This window comes from Myotis lucifugus, unplaced genomic scaffold, assembly GCF_000147115.1.
Source record: "Myotis lucifugus unplaced genomic scaffold, Myoluc2.0 scaffold_31, whole genome shotgun sequence".
NCBI classification, from domain to species: domain Eukaryota; kingdom Metazoa; phylum Chordata; class Mammalia; order Chiroptera; family Vespertilionidae; genus Myotis; species Myotis lucifugus.
In genome coordinates, this window is record NW_005871079.1 from 5646561 (window position 1) to 5663993 (window position 17433).

The 17433-nt window shown below is 37.1% G+C and overlaps 1 protein-coding gene across 1 annotated transcript in view; it reads left to right on the forward strand.

Annotated features, from left to right (window-relative positions):
- The window catches only part of VPS13A (vacuolar protein sorting 13 homolog A), a 189847-nt gene that overhangs the window by 124669 nt on the left and 47745 nt on the right, over window positions 1–17433 (forward strand). The window contains 11 exon segments of the mRNA XM_006086823.3: window positions 1703–2098; window positions 2362–2466; window positions 2576–2722; window positions 7061–7189; window positions 7805–7938; window positions 8396–8525; window positions 11217–11449; window positions 15265–15418; window positions 15892–16038; window positions 16237–16318; window positions 17150–17219. Of these exon segments, the coding sequence (XP_006086885.1) occupies window positions 1703–2098; window positions 2362–2466; window positions 2576–2722; window positions 7061–7189; window positions 7805–7938; window positions 8396–8525; window positions 11217–11449; window positions 15265–15418; window positions 15892–16038; window positions 16237–16318; window positions 17150–17219 (1727 nt within the window).

Consider the following 17433-nt stretch of genomic DNA (forward strand, 5'->3'; position numbering starts at 1 on the left):
ATATGACCAATTTTTAGAAAGACAGGTTAGCTGTGGTATAAAGAAGGGATTAAAGGAGACAAGAGCAGTTAGGAGACTTAAAGTGAGAGGACACAGTGGCAGGAACTAAGGTAATGAAAGTGGGGGTGAAGAGAAATGAATGGTTTTGAGAGATGCATAAGATATAATACTATAAACAACTAGAGGCCCGGTGCATGAATTCGTGCATGGGTGGGGTCCAGCTGGCCCACCCTGATCGGGGCCGATCAGGCCAGGCCAGCTGGGAGGAGGAGCCATGGGCAGTTAGCAGGCTGGTCCCACCCCCGATTGGGGGGGGGGGGCACAATCAGGGATGGGGCCAGCCAAGGGGAGGGGCTCCGAGATGTTGGAAGGCCGACCCTGCTCCCTGGTTGAATTCTGGTCGAACTCCCAGTCGAGGGGACAATTTGCATATTACCCTTTTATTATCTACTAGAGGCCTGGTGCACAAAATTCATGCACAGAGGGGGGGGTCCCTCAGCCCAACCTGCACCCTCTCCGATCCGGGACCCCTCTCACAATCCGGACCCACTGGCTCCTAACTGCTCACCTACCTGCCTGCTTGATGTCCCCTGCTGGCCTGATTGCCCCTAACTGCTCTCCCCTGCCAACCTGATCCCCCTAACTGCTCTCAGCTGCTGGCCTGATCCCCCTAACTGCCTATCTGCTCTCCCCTCCTGGCTTGATCCCCCTAACTACCTAACTGCTATCTTCTCTCTTCTTCCGCAGTGCTGGCCTTCTCCCGCGGCACCAACCTTCTCACCTCCTCCCTTCTCCCGTGGCACCACCTCCTTCTGCCTTCTCCCTTCTCCCGTCTGCGGCGCCTTCTCCCATGGCCTCTGCAAAAGGGACCGTGGTGCTGGATTGGCCCTCACAGCTGCCATGGCTGCTGGCCCTCGGCCTTGCAGCCGCTGTGGCTTTGTCTGGAAGGACCTCTGGAAGACCTCTGGTCTAATTAGCATACTTCCCTTTTATTAGTATAGATAATAATAAAAGCATAATATGCTAATTAGATGAGACAGCTGAACGACCTTCCAGACAAAGCCTGGGCTGCGAGGCTTGAGACAAGGTGCTGCGGCTGCGAGGGCCAAACCCCTTGCACGAATTTCATGCATTGGGCCTCTACTATAGGATAATTGGAAATGGGTGATGAAGGATTGTTAACAATCAAGAATGGGACTTATTTTGGATTATTATCTCTTTTCTCATGCATTTTTCATAATTTTTTAGTTTTCAAAACTAAAATGACTAATGGATAAGATTTCATCTCTTCTCATGCATTTTCCATCATTTTTTAGCTTTCAAAACTAAAATTACTAATGGATAAGATTTTTAAAATGTTTTACTAGTTATATGTATTATAATGTTTACTAGTTCCATTAGAGTTTTACATTATATTACTTAGTTTTATCCTAACAATAGTCCTTTGAAGTTGATCACTTAGACCATTTTTGAAATATGATAGCTCATATCTCGAATAATTTACCCACAGACTTGGAGGAAATGTGAAAGTTTACATAGTTGGCAGAGTTAGAACTTGAATATAAGTCTTCTAACTTGTTCAGACAGAAGTATGTTTCAAAAGCAGTTCGTATAACATTTGAAATCCTTAAATAGAATTTTTGGCATATTTATCTGAGACATTAAAAAATTTACTATATTTACTATATTTTGTTTATTACAGGGGAATGAACATAGAGTTTTTACTCTAAATGAAGGCTCTTCTGCCCATATTTGTACCGTACAATTGGATAAAGCAATACTACATTTAAAATTACTTGACTATCTTAATCAAGATTGGAAAAGTGAATATCATATAAAACCTAATCAACAAGATATTAGTTTCATCAATTTTACCTGTGTTACAGAAATGGAAAAGAATGATTTAGATATTGCTATCCATGTGACTTATAATCCTGGCCAGACAGTTGTGGCATTTCATAGCCCTTACTGGATGGTCAATAAAACTGGTCGAATGTTACAGTATAAAGCAGATGGAATTCATCGAAAGCATCCACCTAATTATAAAATGCCAGTTCTCTTTTCTTTTCAGCCAAAGCACTTTTTTAATAACAATAAGGTACGTAAAGTTTTTTAACTTTTTTTTTTTTAGCTATTTATCACTCCTTTTTAGATTTTAGAATTTTGAAGAATAAAATAATATGAAACAGGTAGAAATAACATTTGTTAAATATTTGATGTTATAAAGATTAGAATTTTGTGTTGGGAAAGGTTTAGTGCATTAACAGTACAATATTTATGCTAAGAAGCAAAATGTATAAATTTAGGTTGGAATTTTTAAAGGTACTAATGTTGTAATATCTTTGAAATATTTTTTCCTAGGTTCAGCTTATGGTAACTGATAGTGAGTTGTCAGATCAGTTTTCAATTGATACTGTTGGTAGTCATGGAGCTGTTAAATGTAAAGGCATGAAAATGGAGTATCAAGTGAGTTCATTCTCTGCTCATCAAGAAATTTTTATTTAAACTGTATCTGTTGACTACTTAATTTTTAAGGATGTTATGATAATGTAATAATTAATATGTTTTTCCTTAGGTTGGTGTCATTATAGACCTCAGCAGTTTTAACATTACCAGAATTGTGACATTTACCCCTTTTTATATGATCGAAAACAAAAGCAAGTATCATATATCAGTGGCTGAAGAGGGGAGTGATAAATGGCTCTCTCTCGATTTGGAGCAGGTGGGTAGATGGATTTCAATAATATAGCTCTTAGAATTTCATTTTTCCTGGAAGTTAGATAACTGAAATTACTATGTAATGTTTTATCTTTCCATTCCCCCAATTTTATTTGTTTCATAATTTATTGAGGATTTGTACCAAGCCCTACATATTTAATTATTAAAATTCAGAACTTGCCATTGAGAAATACATTTCTTGATAAGGGAGTGTAGACATTTAGCAATTACTAACCAAATGGAGCAAATAGAGCAGTAGAAGACTAGATAAGGTATTAATGCAGGAAAGAGAAGGAAATGATTTATTCTCTTCAGGAAGGTGTTAGGACTGCCTTTAAAGAATAGATTAAGCCAGTTATTTTAAGAAGGTGGTAGTGACTTAGGAGTAAAATATTTCTATTACTCCATTTTTAGCTGTTAAACCTCTACATAAGAGCTGTCTGAAGGGCTGCCAGATGGTGATAGAATATTTTACTTTTGAAGAAATTTTATTCAAATATGTTAGGATTATAAGAGAAGTGTTTGCTATTTTTATTCATTATTCTATCTTGCTTTTAAACCATCCTTCTTGAGTCATTCTGGTTGAGCTACTTCCTTTCGAATTTGCTTTAGTGCTGGTTCTGGAGGAAAGTACCATCAGTGGGTGTTTACCCATAAAGTTTTTATCATCATCTTTCTTTTATGATGCCTTTTCTTGATAATTCTATTTTTTCTCAGCATGTTGTATATTTTACTCCTGTGTTTTTTGGCTTCCATTTTTGTTGAAAATTTGGCTGTGGTTCTGTCATTTCTTTGGAGGTCATCTTTCTTTTCTCCTTAGCTGCCTTCAGTCTTCTCTTTGTGTTTGATATTTTGCAGTCATACTATTTGTCTACATGTGGGTTCCTTTTATATATCCTGCCTCATATGCTTTACTGCTAGATCTGTGGGTAACGATTTTTCATACTTTCTATAAAATTTGCAACTATTGTCTCTTTAAGTATTCTCCTGTTCATCCATTTTCTCCTTCCGAGCCTTTAATCAGACATATCCTAGACTTTCATATTCTATTTTCTCTGTCTCTTAATATCTTTTTTTTCTATCTGTATAACTTTCTGTGCTACAATCTGGATAAATTCTACATATATTTTCCGTAATTTTTTACTTTTACTATGTCTAAACTGTTATTTAAACCTTCACCTGAGTTTTTTATTTGTATTTCTCATTCCCAGAAGCTCCACTTTTTTCAAGGCTGCCTGTTAATTCATTCTTTTAGCAAATACTTATTGTGTACTCCTATGTGCCTTGCGATAGTTACATCTGCTAATGAAACCACAAGTCCCAGTCTTTGTATAATTTATATTTTAATGGAGTTGTAGGGAAACATTAAATGAATAATACCATGATCAATTAGTAAAATATATAATATGTTTAAAGGTGACAGGGGGATAGAAATAAGACAGGTAAAGGAGTATTAAGAGTTATAATGAATACCCTGGCTGGTGTGCTCAGTGGTTAGAAAATCACCCAATGGACCAAGGTTCTTGGGTTCAATTCCCAGTCAATGGCATGTACCTGGGTTGTAGGTTTGATCCCTAGCCCTACCTTGGGACAGGTATGAGAGGCAACCAATCAATGTGTCTCTCTCGCATTGATTATTTTCTCCCTCTCTCTTTTTCTATCTCCTTTACCCTCCCTCCCTTCCACTCTCTCTAAAAAAAAAAAGAAAGAAAACATTAGTGGAAAAAATATTCTCAGGTGAGGATTAAAAATAAAGTCACAGCGAAAAGGGGTGAGCTATAATTTTGCATAAGGTGGTCAAGGATAGGACTTATTGAAGTCACTTTTGAAAGACATGGAGGAATTGTGAGAATTAGCAATTGTTAGGAGCTCAGCTGAGCTGGAGCTAAGCAGCCAGGTATTGGAGTAGCTGATTAAGACAACAAACCAAAATGAACATAGTCAAACCATTAATCAATCGCTTACTGAGATTGTATAAGCAAGAAGCTAAACTGGAGAAAGCCCCAACTCCCCTGTTCCATTTTTCCTATGGAACAGCATTGGTCAGGCAGGGGTCAGGTGGATCAGCAAGACACTAGGGTTGTGTCACAATCGGAGGAGCCCTGAACAAAAGGCTTTTACAGTTTTATGGACCTGTAAGATGGGGGTGAACAAGGGGAAAGGCTCGGAGTGGAAAAATCCTGAGCACTGAGTCAGAATAGAGAATATGTGTCTTCAGGGTTCCCCTTCTCACCTTGATAAAGAGGTTTTGCATAGGTTCCTAAGGAAGGCCTATGCCAAGGGCACTACAAAAAAGCCTCTGAATAAAGGTGCCTGGGGTAGGAATGCAGATATGTGTAAGAGCTTGGCTGGAGGTAGGGCTGAGTCCTTGACAATGCAATAAGCTGGCTGTGCACCTGGTCTGGTGTGGGAGGACAGCTTTTCCCTGTGAGGCCTGCCAGATTAAAAAAAAAAATCACCTTTGTCGTTAACTATATTCTGACCTGAAAATTACACGTAGCTTTTTAGCCAGGAGCTGGCCACTTGAGCAATGTGGGTATCTGGAAAAGAGCATTAGTGACAAAAGGATCAGCCAGGGTAGGTGCCCCAAGGTGGGAGAATATTTGGCATGTTTGAGGGAAAGCGAAGTGGCCAGTAGTACTGGAAGAAGGAAAAGTAGCAGAGGACAAGGTATAACGGTGATAAAGGGTAATCGTGCAGGACTTTCTGAGCCATTGCAAGGATTTATCTTTTGCTCTGAGTGAAATGGAGAACTGTTGGAGGGTTTTGAATAGTTAAACATAGTATGCTTTCAATAAATATTTGTTAAATAAATATAGTATTTATTCTTGTAAATGTTTCATGTGGGTTCTTGGCTTGTTGGATATAGAACTGTCTATGTATCTAATTGCAGAGATTAAAGCGGTAGCTTTGTTTTGCTTTATAGGTTTTCTAGGTATAACTTTTTCCATACTTTTATTTACAGCAGTTCTATGTCTCGATTTATGTGTCTATTGCCAGTAACATTATTGGGTCTTATCTTTTTAAAAACACATTCTATAGCCCATGTCTTTCGACAGTTAGTTTATATTTATATTAATTTTGATTACAACTGCATAACAACTTTTTTTTTAAAAAGTTGTCTTATTTTCAATTTCCCCTTTCTTAAGATATCTTTTCTTTGCTAATTTAAAAGTCTTATATTTTAATTTTGGCTTATCGTGGCCAACCTTACCATAAGATTTATACTCATGATTATTACCTATATAGATTTGTTTAACTTATCTACATCTCTGTTTTCCCACTACAAAAGACAAGTACTTTCCTACTTTCTCTAGTCTCAAGAGGTGAGCATATAATATTTTTAAAAGATATGCAGCATATCTTTTTAAGCATAAAAACATTTTTTAAGGCAAGGCTACCAGAAGGTAGCAGGCTAGGGGAGTTGAGAGAGCATATCAGTGTTTCAGGGGAAGTAGACTTGGATTAGCATTGCTGCTCTTTTAATTCTTCCAGGTAATTGTCTGCTAGGTTGCAGGAAATCCTGAGGGGCACCTTTTAAGCCTCTTACAGCCTTAACCATGTTCCATCTAGTTCTGTTAATCACCTTTTATGGTTGAATAAAACTGACTCTAACATGTCAGTTCTGCTACATTTTCCCAGGTCGTGTGATAATCAGATATCACACATGAACAGTCCCACTGAAATATGTGACGTCTCCAGTCTGGCTGGGGCTTACAGACAGTTTGCATCTCCATTCCTCTCCGTTTAGTTCTTTTTGTTTCCCGCTCCTGCTAATCCAGTCTTCTTTCTGGGTACACTGACTGTCTCCTATTCTTTCAGTTTGGTTTTCAAATCACCGATATCCAGGTAGTTTTTAATTTTTTGAGCCTGTTTCCTGTTCTGAACTTTGAATATATCTTTTACTTTTGTACCCTTGTTTGACTTCCCTGAGTCAACATTTGGGTGTACTTGACTACTGCTTAATTACCAAGGGTTGCCCACAACTGACTATGATTTTCAGTAACAGATCACTTGCTTCCCTTGTGCTCTCTGCTCAGCTTGTTGATTTTTCAAACCCTTATCTAGATCTGGACCACATTAAAATTTCTGCTTATCATAGCTTTTCAGCTTACTACCCATTACTGCTTGTTTTCACACTGTCCACAAGTGGCAACACATCTCTAAGTAGGCAGTTTATAACTGTTTAGGTAAATAACCCAGTAACCAGAGCACTGTTGAAAGAGATTTATTTTCATTTTATTTTGTTTACTCTGATGGGTTTATTAAAATGATAAAGGTCTTTATGGTACAATATATTGTAGGTTCTAAAAAAAATAAATATATGTAATATATGTTTTAGTGTATTCCCTTTTGGCCTGAGGATGCTTCAAATAAACTTCTTATTCAAGTTGAAAGAAGTAGAGGCCCTCCCCAAAAGATACATTTTAACAAGCAAGAAAATTGTATTTTATTGCGTCTGGATAATGAGGTAATTAATTTGTGTGTGTGTGTGTGTGTGTGTGTGTGTGTGTGTGTGATGAGTTAATGTTACTTACTAGTATTTAATTTTTTTGTATCAAATAATTTTCTCATGGTTTTTTTCCCTTTCACCAAAAATGAACAAAGATTTCTTTTTTGCGAGGGAAAAAAGTACTAAAGGGAAACAGTCATAAAACAATTTTGTTATACAGAATTAGTAGAAGTGCCAGAACAGGGGTGGGCAAACTTTTTGACTCGAGGGCCACAATGGGTTCTTAAACTGGACCGGAAGGCCGGAACAAAAGCATGTATGGAGTGTTTGTGTGAACTAATATAAATTCAAAGTAAACATCATTACATAAAAGGGTACGGTCTTTTTTTTTTTTTTTTTTTAGTTTTATTCATTTCAAACGGGCGGGATCCGGCCCGCGGGCCGTAGTTTGCCCACGGCTGGCCTAGAATATACATCTGGAATTTGACCCATCTATATATAATAGAGAGTATGGTTTCCCAGACATGCCATATAAAATAAAAATATGTTATGAAAAGTTTTGTTATTAAGTGTTGTTAGTTAATATTCTTTGAAAAATGATCACATTAGAGAATATTTTCTCTTTTTTTATAGCTTGGCGGTATTATAGCAGAAGTTAATTTGGCTGAGCATTCTACAGTTATTACATTTTCAGATTATCATGATGGAGCAGCTACATTCCTATTAATAAATCACACTAAGAATGACATTATTGAATATAAGCAAAGGTAAGAAGAGGATCACAAATACAGTATCCCCTGATTTGAGCAAAGTCTAGGTGATGAGACACTGACTTTATGATGATTTCTTTTTTTAAATTAAATATATTTTTATTGATTTCAGAGAGGAAGAGAGAGATAGAAACATCAATTATGAGAGAGAATAATTGATCAGCTGCCTCCTGCACATCCCCTACTGGGGATCGAACCATGACCAGGAATCGAACCATGACCTTCTGGTTCATAGATTTATGCTCAACCACTGAGTCACACCAGCTGGGCTATTCTCATTGTTTTCTTAGAAACCCTCTTTTCCATTATATAAGGAAAAACTTTCAGTCTACTTTTAATCAGAAATATTATAAATCTCAATTAATTGACTTGGAATTACTGAACTATATTATTTTGGGTTCTTTATTCATTTTCTTACACTTAATTTAATGCCTATTTTTACTATTTGTGTCAGTTCTCTCAGTGAAATAGAAGACTCTCTCCCTCCTGGAAAAGCAGTATTTTATACATGGGCCGATCCAGTGGGCTCTAGAAAGCTGAAGTGGAGTTGTGGGAAAAGCCACGGTGAAGTAACACAAAAAGATGTATGTTTTGGGCTGATTATCATGATGTCCTCAGCAGCATTTTTTTGTTTTTTTAAATAGTATTCTCTTTGAGCCTTACTAGTTTTAAGGCATGTTTATGTCTGCACTACTAAAATAAACTGACAAAGATTTAAAAAGTATTCAAACTTTAACTTAACCAAAAATGTTTAAAACTTGAAGTAGTCTTATTTTGCCTACATCATTAATTGCTTCAATCCTATATAATAAAAGGGTAATATGCAAATTGACCCTAACAGCGGAATGACCGGGAATGACCGGTCACTATGATGTGCACTGACCATCAGGAGGCAGATGCTCAACGCAGGAGCTACCCCCTGGTGGTCAGTGTGCTCCCACAGGAGGAGCTCTGCTCAGCCACAAGGCAGGCTGACAGCTGCAAGCATAGCAGCAGTGGCGGGAGCCTCTCCCACCTCCTCGGCAGTGCTAAGGATGTCTGACTGACGGCTTAGGCCCATTCCTTTTGGGGAGCGGGCCTAAGCCATCAGTCGGACATCCTCTGAGGGCTCCCAGGCTGCCAGAGGGATGTCTGACTGCCAGCTTAGGCCCGATCCCCCAGGGAGCAGGCCTAAGCTGGCAGGTGGACATCCCCCGAGGGTTCCCAGACTGCAAGAAGACACAGGCCGGGCTGAGGGACACCCCCCCACACACCAGTGCACGAATTTTCATGCACTGGACCTCTAGTCGTATATAATAAATAGGTAATGTGCAAGTTGAACATCACTCCAACACATAAGATGGCCGCCCCCATGTGGTCAAAGATGGCTGCCACAAGATGGCTGGCAGGGGAGGGCAGCTGTGGGCGATCAGGCCAACAGGGAAGAATAGTTGGGGGGGACCCAGGCCTGCAGGGGAGGGCAATTGGGAGGGACAAGGCCTGCAAGGGAGGGCATTTGGGGTTGACCAGGCTGGCAGGGGAGGGCAGTTAGGGGCAATCGGGCCGGCTGGGAGGGCATTTAGGGGCAACTAGGCTGGCAAGGGAGGGAAGTTAGGGGTGACTGGGCCAGCAGGAAGGGCAGTTGGGGGTGACCAGGCCTGCAGGGGAAGACGGGTGACGAGGCCGGCAGGGGAGGGTAGTTAGGGGCATCCAGGCTGGCAGGGGAGGGCAGTTAGGGGTGACCAGGCTGGCAAGGGTGGGCAGTTAAGGGTGACCGGGCCAGCAGGGGAGGGCAGTTAGGGGCAATCGGGCCGGCAGGGGAGCAGTTAGGTGTCAATCAGGCTGGCAGGGAAGTGGTTAGGGGGTGATCAGGCTGGCAGGCAGAAGCGGTTAGGGGCAGTCAGGGAGGCTGGTGAGCGGAAGGGAGCCAGCAGTCCTGGATTGTGAGAGGGATGTCTGACTTCCCACCAGGATTGAGCCTAAACGGGCAGTCAGACATCCCTTGAGGGGTCCCAGATTGGAGAGGGTGCAGGCTGGGCTGAGGGACACACACACACACACACACACACACACATGAATTTCATGCACCGGGCCTCTAGTTATGGTATAAAGGTAAATTGTATTTAGAGAGGGGTTTCAGCATTTACCTCATGAACAGATATACTCTTCATTGACAGTCATCTTAGGCCATTTTCACTTCTGTGAGGAACATCTAGGGATCTACTAACTAAAGAATTTATTTCTGGTAGCAAGCTATTATTGATATGGTTTTTCATAATGATAAAGTTGTACATAAACATTTTCCAGTAATATTTTCAATGGCTTTCAGAAATTGGGGTTTTTGTTGTTGTTTTTTTAGAAATTGTTTTTAAACAATTAAAAATTAAAATTTTATTAGTCTTTTAAAATCCGTCTTAATTTGACCCCTATTCCAACGTCTTATTTATTTGATCTGTTGGTTAGTAATTTTGCATATTTATGCCATAATGATAGTTGAATATTATAAAGCTAAATCTGAAATCCACTATGAAATATTAGAAATACTGTATAAATATTTGAAAATAAGTTAGCTTATTGCTATATATTTTATTTTAGAAAGAATTATAAGCAACATGTTTGTTCCTAGATACTGATTTTACAGTAACAACTCCAGTTTTTAATATCAGTGGGTTATAACAAATGTGTTCTGTATATTAAAATTTATTCTTAATCAGAATATTTACTTAACTAGAAATTCATGGGTAATTGTTAATTATTAGAATTTGCTATATTTATCTTGTCATTGAACCTCAAGACCCTGATAACAGTGCAATGCTTATATATAAAGGCTTCCTGCAGAATTACTCACCTGTGCTGAATATCCATGTTTTGTAGAGCATGCAATTGAGATGTCAGATATGTTTTATCCTATTTACTTCAGCTCTATAAGGAAATATGAATTTCTGACTTAAAAAATAAATAATGCATTGGTTAGTCTTAGGATAAAGGAGAGAAAATAATGCTTTGTGTTATTGATAAGCCTACACAGGAAGACTATTTAATTAGACTTTATCAGGATATTAATAAAAGAATAATTGATGTGTCTTCCTTGCTAATAACTTTATAATAGTAATGCAGAAGCAGATATCAAATTATTGTAATTATGTAAATTTCCATTGTTACACAAATATTAATTCATTTAGTTTGTTTGACCCTGTGAAGGAGGCGCCATTACTATTCTCATTTTTTAAATATTAGTTTAAATGTTGGTTGGTGCCATACTCTTAATTTTTTATTTTTTGGTGATTTTATTTTAGGATATGATGACACCTATAAATTTGGGGACAAAGACTATTTATTTAGTTTCATTTTTTGAAGGCTTACAACGCATTATTTTATTCACTGAAGATCCAAAGGTATTTAAAGTGACATATGAAAATGAGAAAGCAGAATTAGCAGAGCAAGAAATTGTGTTGGCATTACAAGATGTTGGACTTTCTCTCGTCAACAATTACACAAAGCAAGAAGTAGCCTATATTGGCATTACAAGGTTAGATGCATTATAATTTGGATAAATTTAAACGATCAGTTCTTTATCATCAAGAATGGTGATTGTAAAATCTGAAATAATTTAATTTAACATCTTTGTTTTGATTAGCCATAATACTAAGATAATGTTAATTTTAAAATGCTTGTGAGATTTTTTTTGCCCTTGAGATAAAGTTATATGATAAATCAAATTCATAAATCCCTTTTTATGTTGTTCATTCTCTAAAAAGTTAGATTTATTCAACTTATCAAAAGTCTACTTTCTTTATTTAACACGCCATAATGTTATTCCACCAAAATGCAGGGTATGTTGATGCTCCTTAAATAGTGGTTCAAGGAATAAAGACAATCACGTTCTAATTTACCTTAACACTTTAAGAGCTAATAAGGTGATACTGTATTTATTATTCCCCAAATAAGTCACCACTAGTAAAACTTTGTTTTCCCTATGCCCGTAATACTCCTGTTTACAAATACTTACAGTAAAATTAATTTATGTGTATTAGTAACTAATTTGAGGGTATTGCTGGATCCCAGTCTGTATAACCAGGATCTTTTAACTTAAACTAATGTACAGATATGTGTGTGTGTATGTATGTATGTATGTATATGTATATATATCATATATCTTTATATAAAAGATGTATAATGTATAAACGATATATAATCCAGATTTAAATTTTTTTTTTTAATAAATGCATCTAGAAATGTTCCTAACTCTTCATTGACTGGAATATATTCTAAAAGGAATATTAAAAACTATTTTCTTAGAAATATGTATTCCTAAAAAATGTTTATTATTTAAACAAAAATGTCAAATAGACAACCTGTTATGGGCTATGTCCTATGCTATGGTGTGAATGCAAGTGGGAGTAACACATGGTTCCTATCTTTTTTTAAATTAAGTGAATATAAATTTTAGAAGGAATAAACAAATAGAGTACTTAAATAAAATTAAATAATTTACATACTAAAACAGAAAGAGTGAAGTAATTTTAGAATATGGGTAGATTTTTTGTTCTATATTTAATTCTTTTGGCAATTTTTCACTGAAATAGATTTGTTTCATTAATTCTCTCATTTTCCTAGATTGTTTCACACTCTGTCTCTTTTTAAACCCCCATTTCCTCTCTCAGCTCACTGCCTTGCATCCCATTTCACTGAGAAAATTGAAGCAATCAAAAAGGAACTTTCAAAGACCCACCCCCCAATATCAACTTCCTACTCACCAGCATTTATTACCTGTATACTATGCTGACATACTTACCCACAGTTATCATAGGTATATCATATGTGCTATTTAAACAAATTTTTCTGCTTTTGCATTGTATTCTGTTCCCTTTTACTTTTTGAGACACTGATCTAGCAATTCTCTTTTTTCTTTCTCCTTTCCACAATTTCTGACTCTCTTTTGGATTGTTCTCATCAATATTATTTCTCTCAACTTAAATTTTATTGTCTTGATCCTACTTTCTCTGCTATCTACTGCCTATTTCTTTGCTTCCCTTTATAGCCAAACTGCCCAAAAGTGTTGTTCATGACAAAAGACTTAAATATATTCACTACATTCAATTCTTTTTTACCCATTTTTTTCTTTAGTCACTCCCAATAGGCTTTGGCTCTCAATGTACCATGAAACTGGTGTTACCAAGAGCACCTTAGGGATGTGTGTATTGCCAGGTCTGAAGTACAATATCCAACCCCCTTGTTGCTTAAAAGTTCATAACATTTAACACAGATTCCTTCTTTGACTGACCTCCAGGATTTCTTACCTTGATTTTTCTTTTTCTCCCAACATTCTCAGTCTCATTTGTTGGTTCCTTGTCTTCTCCATTGGGTGCCCTGAAGCTCTCAAACCTAATCCTCTTCTCTGTTTCAGTTTTATGATTTCAAATACCACATATAAGCCAAATTTTCTAGAAATACATCTTCAGCCAGATTTTTCTTCATGAACTCCAGGCATGTATATCCAGCTGCCTACATAAAATTTGTACTAAAATACCTAAGAGACTAACTATCTATATAAAACCCTAATATGCAAATCGACCGACCAGTCGCTATGATGCACACTGACCACCAGGGGGCAGACGCTCAACACAGGAGCTGCCCCCTGATGGTAAGTATGCTCCCACAGGGGGAGTGCCGCTCAGCCAGAAGCCGGGCACATGGCTGGTGAGGGCAGCGGTGGTGGCAGGAGCCTCTCCCACCTCTGTGGCAGTGCTAAGGGGCAGCAAGCCAAGCTGTAAGGAGCAGCAAACAGGCAGGCCTAAGCCGGCAGGCAGACATCCCCAAGGACTCCTGGACTGTGAGAGGGTGTAGGCCAGGCTGAGGGACCTCCCTCCCCTCCTCCCCACCCAGAGTATGAATTTCGTGCATCGGGTCTCTAGTACTTTATATGTTTAAAACCCATTTCCTGATATCCTACCACATCTGCCTCCTCATTGAAGTTAATGACAAATACATCCTTCTAGTTACTCAGGCCAAAAGTGTTGGAATCATTTTGTTTCATCTCTTTACTCACACCTCACATCTAATCCATCTAGAGCAGTGGTTCTCAACCTTCCTAATGCCGCGACCCTTTAATACAGTTCCTCATGTTGTGGTGACCCCCAACCATAAAATTATTTTCGTTGCTACTTCATAACTGTAATTTTGCTACTGTTATGAATCGTAATGTAAATATCTGATATGCAGGATGTATTTAGGCGACCCCTGTGAAAGGGTCATTTGACCTCCAAAGGGGTCGCGACCCACAGGTTGAGAACCGCTGATCTAGAGGCTATGTGCTGGCTCTACCTTCAAAACATACATAGGATCTGACCACTTTTCACTACCTCAGTGTTATCACCCTAGGCAGAGCCCTCACCATTTCTCTCCCAGCTTACTACATTAAACTCCTAATAAGTTTTTCTGCTTCTAGCCATCATTCCCCTTTTCTCTTACCCCTATCCCAGCAGTGTATTTCTAACAAAGCTTAAGTCAGATCGTGTCATTGATCTTCTCATAATCTTTCAACTGTTATTCATCTCAGAGTAAAACTCCAAGTCTTTACAATATCCTACAAGGCTTTCCCATTATTTGGCCCCTGTCTTACTTCATCTTCTACTCTTCTTTTTTTTTTTTTTAATCCTCACCTGAGGATATTTTTCCATTGACTTACAGAGTGTGGAAGGGAGGAGGACAGACAAAGAGAGAGGAACATTGATGTGAGAGAGACACATGGATAGGTTTCTTCCCGCACGCTCTGTCTACTGAACCAGACTGGCTAGGTCGTCTTCTACTCTTAATGTGTTCCAGTATGCCAGCCTCCTTGCTCTTCTTCATATACTACAAGCATGCTCACAGAGTCTTTGCTCTAACTGGTCCCTCTACTTGAAATGTTCTCCTGTTGTCTTCTGGATAAATTCCCTGATCTCTAAGTTCTTGAAATCTTACTTCCATGACACCCCTGTTGACTACTCACTTTTAACACTGCAACCCACAACTTTGCATATCCCAATACTCCGTGTCCACCTTTCCTTGTCTACTTTTTCTTCTTTCAAAAGCATTTCACCTCCTAATATATTAAATATGCTAAGTTACTATATTTATGACTTTCTTTTTATCAGTCAGCTAAAATGAAGCTAAAGAATGGCAGTAATGTTCACTGCTAGAATTCCTACTACCAAGAATGGTGCCTAAGTAGGAATTTAATGTGATTGGTTGAATTGAGGATATTGCAAAATTTTTACTCAAGATTTTGTAATTCATGTAATAAACCAGTTAAAATGAAAATGTATATAAATTAGTACCATGATTTTTGCTTTCATATGTAAGTTCTGATGTGGTTTGGGAGACAAAACCCAAGAAGAAGGCAAGATGGAAGCCAATGAGTATAAAGCACACTGAGAAGTTAGAGAAAGAATTTAAGGAATATATTGAATCTTCACCTTCAGAAGATAAGGTTATTGAGTTGGACACTAATATTCCGGTAATATTTTTAAGTACTGATATGAAGTTTTAATTTTTATCTATTATAATTAGATTAATCACCAGTTAATATTTAAGTCTTATTTCCTTACAAAACAGTGAATGTTATCATACATACTTAATATAAAATATTAAAAACTCAGACTTTCTCTTGAGATACTAGTGATCTATTCCTTGGTTAACAAGCCAGTAACTATTTTTTAATTATTTGTAATGTTATTTTATATTTCTCACTTGTTTTGGGTAAATTTTAGCAAATTTATAAAAAGTGATACAACCAAGCTCTAAGGAATATCTGAATGTTTTTGTGAATTGTATGGATATGGGCTATAAAGTTCTCATTCTAAACCTAATTGAATATTTAGCCTATTATTTTAATTAGTATTTTTAAAATTTTGGTACACATTTCTAATTTTAATCAGTTATGAGTAAATAGGAATTCTATGTGTTTTTGGGGGATGCCATGTTTTTCAGGTTCGCTTTACACCTAGTGGCAATAACATGAAAATTCTGCAACCACATATAATAGCTATACGAAGAAATTATCTGCCAGCATTAAACGTGGAATATAACACATCTGCACATCAATCATCATTTAGAATTCAAATTTATAGAATACAGGTGAGTCTGAATAGATAGTCAAATTGTATTATAAATTAAACTAATTTATTCTTATGGTCTATTTTAACACTTCCATTTCAGTGTGGGACTAGACTTTTTGATTCCTTCTCCTTAAATCTTGTTATTCTAGTCAGGTTCTATAATTAACATATGAACATACTAACCTGGGTTTTTTTTGTTTGTTTGTTTGTTTTTTAGATCCAAAACCAGATACATGGTGCTGTATTTCCATTTGTATTTTATCCTATTAAGCCTCCCAAGTCAGTCACCATGGATTCAGGTTTGTCTATATCTTTAGATTGCTATAAAAGTGGTTGTATTAACTGTTTGGTTTATTTTACTATAATAATATGAAATGAAACCATTTTACTCAGCTAACTTCAACAAAACTCTGATTGAATACTGAAGAAAAGATTAATTAGAAATATATATCTTAATGTTTAGAAATGCTACTTTTAAAAAATTACAATGTTTAAAACTCTGATTTAAAAGCCACTGAGACCTTTGAATAAATAGTGAGGAAGTTCAAATTCAGACTGTTTTCTAACCACAGGAACTGCCCTAATCCCCAGTTGAGAATGATTACAAGTCTTTTCTTCCATCCTCTCTTCCCTTCACCTTCTTTCTTTGCTGTTGTTCTTCCCCTCACTTTCTTTTCTCTTCCCACTACCCTGCTCCCTCCCTCCTTTTTCTTTCCACAGTTACCTTCATACCACTGACTAAACTATCTAAAGGAGTATTCATAATCTGCTTGGAAGCTTATTGACCAGTATACATGCCCAAGCCCTTTCACCTAGAAGTCAAGGGCAAGATCCTGAAATCTGTGTTTCCACAAAGTTTCCCTGATGGTTCTAATGCTTGCTTCTAGTTTAAACTCACTAATTTAAAGGATTAGTAATCCTCAGAGGGAGTATAGATAATGTACAAAAACAATCCTGGAGTCTGAAATTAAGACTATAATGGGTCATGCAAATATTAGTAATTTTAATTGATATTCACCATTTAGCAAATAATTTAGTTAGCCATTGTAATGTGTATTACATGGTAAGAAAATGCTGCTTATCTTTTTTTAAAGCATCATGGAATTAATCATATTTATTACCCTTTACAGCACCCAAGCCCTTTACAGATGTCAGTATTGTCATGAGATCTGCAGGGCATTCCCAGATATCACGTATTAAGTAAGTGTCCTAATACATTCCTTGTGTATTTATTTAATGTTTTGATTTAAACTGTGCTCTTTAGAAAAAGTAAATTTCAAATAAGTCAAAGATTTAAATGTACAATATTAAATTATGAAGGTCATAGAAAACGTCTATTAATTATTTTATAATTACGGAGAATCAGAAGGCTCTAAATGAAATACACCTAGGTATTAACGAAAGTTATTTCTAA